This window comes from Marmota marmota, unplaced genomic scaffold (assembly GCF_001458135.2).
Source record: "Marmota marmota marmota unplaced genomic scaffold, marMar, whole genome shotgun sequence".
NCBI lineage: Eukaryota > Metazoa > Chordata > Mammalia > Rodentia > Sciuridae > Marmota > Marmota marmota.
This window is the reverse complement of record NW_025999968.1, coordinates 17,705,097-17,712,674: the sequence shown is the minus strand read 5'-3', so window position 1 is coordinate 17,712,674 and position 7,578 is coordinate 17,705,097. Positions and strand designations below refer to the sequence as shown.

The 7,578-nt window shown below is 33.7% G+C and overlaps 1 protein-coding gene across 9 annotated transcripts in view; it reads right to left on the bottom strand.

Annotated features, from left to right (window-relative positions):
- The window catches only part of Senp7 (SUMO specific peptidase 7), a 151,198-nt gene that overhangs the window by 129,356 nt on the left and 14,264 nt on the right, over positions 1 to 7,578 (bottom strand). For 6 of the 9 annotated variants that reach the window (XM_015478572.2, XM_048803394.1, XM_048803395.1 and 3 more), the window contains exon 3: positions 5,688 to 5,786. The exons of the other annotated variants lie outside the window; for them this stretch is intronic. In XM_015478572.2, coding sequence (XP_015334058.1) covers positions 5,688 to 5,786 — 99 coding nt within the window. The remainder of the gene's footprint in view (positions 1 to 5,687; positions 5,787 to 7,578) is intronic. 9 annotated transcript variants of the gene reach the window in all.

Here is a 7,578-nt window from a genome sequence, read left to right as displayed (position 1 = left end):
AAATATACATAGATTTAAAATGGGGGGGGGGGGGCTAGAGCTGTGGCTCAATGGTTAAGTGCCCCTGGGTTCAATCCCTGGTACAAAAAAAAAAAACAAATTAAGAAAAACCAGGGTAGTGGGGGAAAGGTACATGGGAACTCTCTGTACTTGCCCCTCAATTTTTCTATAAGCCTAAAATTGCTCTATAAAACAAAGTCTAGGGAACATACCTAAGTGATAGAGTATTTGCCTAGGCTGCATGAGGCCTAGAATTCAATCCCCAGCACCACAAAAACAAAAAAATAAACCCTAATACTTTAAAAAAATAAATTGGCAGAACCAAGTAAGATAGAGCATGGAGAACTTTTCACGCATTGCTGCTAGAAATGTAAAAATTACACAAACATTCTGGAAAAGTTTGGCAATTAAACATACACGTAGGGGCTGGGGTTGTAGCTCAGTGGTAGAGCACTGCCTAGCACATGTGAGGCTCTGGATTCAATTCTCAGCACTGCATATAAATGAATAAAATAAAGATCCACCAACAACTAAAAAAATTTTTTTAAAAACACAAAAATATATACTTACCATATAATCCAGAAATCCCACTCCTAGGTATTTACTTTAGAGAAATTAAAATTTATGCTTACACAAAAACCTGCATGCAACTATTTACAGCAGCTTTATTCATAATCACCAAAAAATGAAAATGATCCAATGTCCTTCATACACATAAACATGAATGAATCTCAAAGACATTATGTTGAATGAAACAAGACACTCTGAAAACATTATATATTATTTGGTTACATTTAAGTAAATATTTTAGAAAACAACAGTGTTGCCAGGGGTTGGGGGAGAGAAAGAAATTAACTAAAAAGTGAAGAACACAACAGAATTTTTTGAAGTTATGGAACATTTCAATATCTTATCTGTGATAATTATGACTAACTCAAATAGAACTGTACGAACAGTCACACACAAAAAGTGTAAATCAATACAAACTCACACATATATTTGTTACTGTGGTAGTTACAAAATGTACATGTCTATTAAAAAATAGAAAAATTACAATGGATGAATTTAAATGAATCTATATTAATCTTCAAAGAAATTTTTTTTAAAGTCAAAAAATTTGAAGACTCTTGACAAAAAAAGATACATAATTGCTAATCAACATATGAAAATGTTTTAACATCATTATTCACTAAAGAAATGCAAATTAAAACAAAGCCCAAAGTCCATCAACAGAAAATTAGATAAACAGTTGTGATATATTCATATAAGGGAATATTACATAGAAATAAAAAGGAACAAATCAATGATAGACAAAAACATTGATAAATCTCAAACAACATTATACTGAGTGAAAAGAAGCCAAATATGTACATACTGAATGACTCCATTTTTATGAAGTTCAAATAAAGGCAAAACTACATCACGGAAATAGAAATGAGAAGACTGGTAGCCAGGAGCAGTGTGGGTGTATGAGCAGTGAGAGAAAGACATAATGAAAATGGACACAGAGAAATTTCTAGGGTCATGACAATGCTCTATCTCATGACTATATGTTGGCTGTATGTTATTCTGGGCAAAATTTATCCAATTATACACTTAAAATATGTATAGATTATTTAATGAAATTATATCTCAACAAAAATCACAAATAAATAAATGAGTGAAAATTATACCAAAGACTATGAAAAGGGTCATTTATTCCTCTCTCTTCCTCTGAAAGTCTCTAAAAACAACAATAAAAAAAGTAGGCAGGGACAACACACCAAAATATCAGTATAGCCAGCCTTAAACTCTATAAACCATGAAGTCCACCTAGCATATATAATCCCTAAAGCAATGAGGGGGCATGTTAATACTGACATGCACCACTTCCTATCTCAACCAGAATGCAGATATCCTGAAAATTAAGTAACATTACTCTAAGGAGTAAGGTAGTAAACTAGTGACAGGAAAAAAATAGTCCTTGAAGGGGCCATGTTCTACTCAGTGGGTTAAAGGGAAGTAAAGGAGAAAATTGGCCACTATCTTCTCAGGAAAAGTAGACTGATGAAGAGGAGTTGAAGAAAAAGAAAAGACACTGGACACGAAGAATCCATACTTTTGTCAAAAACTAAGGAAAGTCATGTACATCTCAAGGATAAAAGAAAAAAAAAAGGAAGGGTCTATCCCAAGAGACAGTATGTACATGTGTAAAAAATTTTATCCAACAATAAATTCTATATCTTGAAAAATAAAATAAAATATGAATTCTCAGAGATAAAAACAATTCACATCATTTTAATGGGACTTTTGTCTTTGCCGTTGTTGTTGTTCCTATCAAATTGGCAACCATTTTACTGTGTGGTAATATACAGTTGTTATGTTTGTAGAGAAATGGAACACCACACTGGTAGCAAAACAAATTGCTGCAGATTTGCCATAAGACAGTTCTGCAGTATTAATTAAAATTTTAAATATAAGCCACACATAGTGGCACTCACCTATAATCCCAGCAAATTGGGAGGGTGAGGCAGAAGGACTGCAAGTTCAAAGCCAGCCTCAGTAACTTAGTGAGATCATGTCTCAAAATAAAAATTACCAAAAATGTCTGGGGATGTAGTTCAGTAATAGAGCACTCCTGGGTTCAATCCCCAGTACAAAAAAATATATATGTATAAAAAAATTTACATGCAAATTCCCTTAGGCCCTAGTAATCCCACCCAAAAAAAGGTTCCCCATATATGAAAAATGATGTTCCACATGATGAAATTATTAATGTGTGTGTGTGTGTGTGTGTGTGTAAGCTAAAAAGTTGATCTTCAAGAAGTAGACAATAGAGGTGACTAGATCCTGGAAAGGTACAGGAGAGGGAGTGATGAAGTGAGGATGAATTTAAATTAATCCAAATTAAAGTGAGGATGATTAATAGGCACAAGGAGGCAAATGGATAAGAAAAATTATGTCTAATGTTCAATAATACAGTAGGATAACTATGATTGACAACAATTAACTAAAGAGTTCAGAACAGTAGAGGGAACTTTGAATGTTCCCAACACAAAGAAATGATACATGTCTGAGGTGACAGATATGCTAATCACCCTGATCTGGTCTTTACACATCATATACATGCATTGAAATGTAACACTGAACCCCATAAAGATGTACAACCACTGTGTCAACTAAAAATAAAAATACATCTGTGCACAGTGGCACACACCTGTAATCCCTGAGACTCAAGAGACTGAGGCAGGATGATCTCAAGTATGAGGCCAATCTAAGCAATTCACTAAGGCCCCAATTCATGAGGCCTTCAGCAACTTAGCAAGACCCTTGTCTCAAAAAAGAAAAAGGACTGGGGAATATAGCTCAGTGGGAAAGGGTTCCTAGGTTCAATCCCAAGTACCAAAAAATAAACAAATGATGTAGTTTTATATGCGTTAAAATGGGGGGAAAATGGCCAGTTGTGGTGGCTTACACCTGTAATCCCAGCTACTTCTGAGGCTGAAGCTGGAGGGTTCCAAGTTTGAGCCCAGCCTAGGCACCTTGGCAAGACTCTGTCTCAAAATAAAAAACCAAAAGGCCTGGATATAGATTACTGGTAAAGCACCCCTGGGTTAAATCCCCAGTAATGTAAAGGAAAAAAATTCAGATATTTTATTAAGTGAAAACAATGAAGTGCAGAACAAGTAAGTAAAATCACTGTTTTTAGTAAGGATTAAAAAATAATTCATATGGCATATGCATTTTTTTTCTTAAGTGAAAAAAAAAACCCAATTAATAGTGGTTGCCTCTAGGGAAAAAAAAAGAGAATTCTTTATTCACTTTATTTGTGCCTTTCTATACAGCACAAATTTTCTAACTTTATGAAAATGTTTTTTATTTTTTATGTCAACAGATAACATAAATATCATATGGTTTCATTTTTTCCCTATTTTGTCCTTCTTTGTATACAAAATAAACTTAACAAATATAGTATTTAAAAATAAAACTTTTATGGGTGGGGATGTGGCTCAGTGGTAAAATGTTTACCTAGCATGCATGAGCCTCTGGGTTCAACCTCCAGCACCACAAAAAAATAAAAAATAATAAGTGTTCTCTCACACTTTAATTTTAAAACAATTTATACTGATGACAAACTCTTTATCTAAGTTTTTTTATAATTTTTTAATATTTTGTTTAGTTGTAAATGGATGCAATACCTTAATTTTGTTTATTTATTTCTATGCGGTGCTGAGGATCGAACCCAGTGCCTCACAGTGTGAGGCAAGTGCCCTACCACTGAGCCACAACCCCAGCCCTCCTCTAAGTTTTAAAAGTGGTTATTTTTTTTCCTGTCTGTAACATAAAAATCCAAGAATCCATAGTGGCTTAAAATTTGTTATCCTAAAATGAGACACTTCTGGATTGAACTGTATCCCTACAAAATTCTTATGCTGAAGCCCTAACGTTCAATGTGACTATATGTGGACACAAGGATTTTAAAAAGTTAATTAAAATTAAATTGAGGTCATATGGGTGGGCCCCTAATCTAATAAGACTGGTATCCTCATAAATAGAAAAAGTTACACCAGACATGCAAGCATGCACACAGAGAAAAACCAAGGGAGGGAGGACACAGCAAGAAAAGAGACATCTGCAAATCAAGGAGAAAGGCCCAGGAGAAACCAATCCTGCCCTCACTTTTATTCTGGACTTCCAGATTTCTGAACCATGAGAAAATTAATTTCTGGGATGGGGTTGTGGCTCAGTGGTAGAGTGCTTGCCTTGCATGCATGAGGCACTGGGTTTGATCCTCAGCACAACATAAAAATAAATGAATAAAATAAAGATATCGTGTCCATCTAGAACTAAAAAAAAAATTTAAAGAAAATTAATTTCTGTTGTTGAAGCCATTTGCTCTGTGGTATTTTGTTATGGCAGCTCTAGTAAACTAATATAGCTACAAATTGGTAAATGGAAAATCTGAGAAAAATTCAATTTTCTAAAAATTGACCAGGAATCGCTTCAGTCAAGAGAAAATAATAAAGTGCCATATTGAAAAAAGAAAAAGTACTATAGTAAGTCAGTCTATTCATCAGAGACTTAGAATAATATCTAAAAAATTAATGTTAAAGTCCAGATTTATAATCAGAATATCTTTTAAAATACTGCTGTAGCATCCATTAAGAGACACTTTCTCAAAGTTAAAAAATGGGTAAAGAACAAAAGAACAACCAGGCATGGTGGCACACACCTATAATCTTGGGAGGCTGAGGCAAGAGGATCACAAGTTCAAGGCTAGCTTCACAATCTTAGCAAGACCCTCAATAACTCAGTTAGAACCTGCCTCAAGATAAAAAAATAAAAACGACTGGGGATGTAACTCAGTGGTAAAGCACCTCTGAGTTCAATCTCCAGTACCAAAAAAGGAAAAAGGAACAAATGATTCTACTAAGCTTAAGATCTTAGTAACCTTAATATATACTATATTACAATGAGATTTAAATTTCTTAAAGAAATCAACCATGCATAAGGTACACTTGATTTAAACTAAAGATGACACTAACCTCAAAGGTTCATTTTAACAAGTCAGAAATAAATTAATTTAAAATCTAAAATTAAATATCAGAAAAATTAAAGATAATAAGAAAATAAAATTTCAGTTTTGCTAAAATATTTTAAACATACTAAATAAAACTATATGCTTAAAACAAATTAGTTTTATTTACCCCCTGCAAAGGGAGATCCCAGCATACTGAGCTTCTGACTTTGGACACTGGTGACTGAACATGAACATCCTCTGGTTTTACATTTAACATTTTTCTTATCTGAAAGTAGGATGAGAAAATAATCAGTTTAATTGAAATATATTTATATATGTATATATATAAAAGAATTGAATCAACTAGCAGAACCATTCTACTACCCTGCATTAATATTTTTCTAAGAGTTTTAAAGTTTTAAATCCGAAGCTTAATTTATAAGCAATTAAACATATTATAAAAAAATCTCATTGAGCATAAAGGTAGAGAAGTGAAGAATCACAACAGTTTCCTAATTACTATTTTTTTGCCTACAGTCTCTTCTCCTAATTTTTCAAATGCAAGCTACAGAGTTCTCTAATACATAATTCTAATTATGGCTGCAATGCTTACAAACAACAGTGGCATCCATTTTTTATAAATAAAACTCGACATTTTCAGCTCTTTTTCACATCATCCACACCAAAAAAATTTGATAGCACAACATTTTGGAGTTACTAAACCCTCTTCAGATGTCATATTTTATCTCTAGATGTTTATATATACTGTTCCCTCAATCTGTAAGGCCTTTCCTTCTATTTCTCCCTTGTGAAATATCTCAGACTCTTTTCAAAAGTATTCTCTTACCCACATAAGCATAACCCTCACACAAAAGCATTCCTTTCTCGGGGTATAAATATTTGTTTGATACATTTACATTACAATATTCATATTACACCGATCATTTTGTAGTAATTTGTCAATATATCTGCCTTCTTCTCCAGACAGTAGAGCTCCTTAAGGTCAAGGTCCTAATTTACTTTTGCATCTCCAAAGTATGTGGCTCTTGCTAAGCTGAATAAGCAAATGAATGCATGAATTGTAACAAATTTGAAAACTTAAGAATGTTTTCTTTTTTTTTTTTTTTTTTTGGTACTGGGGATTAAACTCAGGGGCACTGGACCACTGAGCCACATCCCCAGTCATATTTATTTTGTATTTTATTTAGAGACAGGGTCTCACTGTCTCTATATATATAATTTGCTTAGCACCTCACCTTTGCTGAGGCTAGCTTTGAACTTGCAATCCTCCTGCCTCAGCCTCCCAAGCTGCTGGGATTACAGGTGTGCACCACCACACCTGGCTTGAAAACTTAAAATATCTAACTTTCATATTAAAATAAATGATTATTAAACTTTAAGTTCAACCTACAAAATATAACAGGCCAGCAGTATAGTTCAGTTGTTTAGAATATGCTCAAAATACGCAATACCATGGGTTTGATCCCCAGCACCCACCCCCACCAAAGCATTATATTAAATACAATTAGTAACCAGTAAGAATCCATAAATATTTCTAAGAAGAGAAAGCCTAAGTTAAGAAGATACAATAAACATGAAGAAAATATATCTCAACTCTTATTTTACTAGCTTCTCAGATAAAAATTCATCTTCCTGGGTACAAGTAACTTTTATTGCTATTCTGTATTAAAAGGCATCTCTTTGTAATTCTTCATCTGTAAAAGACAATATCTATCTGAAACAATCATCGGTCTTATATTCTTTTTTTTTTTTAATTTTTTATTGTTGGCTGTTCAAAACATTACATAGTTCTTGATATATCATATTTCACACTTTGATTCAAGTGGGTTATGAGCTCCCATTTTTACCCCAAATACAGATTGCAGAATCACATCAGTTACACATCCATTGATTTACATATTGCCATACTAGTGACTGTCGTGTTCTGCTACCTTTCCTATCCTCTACTATCCCCCCTCCCCTCCCCTCCCCTCCCCTCTTCTCTCTCTGCCCCCTCTACTGACATTCATTTGTCCCCCTTGTATTATTTTTCCCTTTCCCCTCACTTCCTCTTGTAT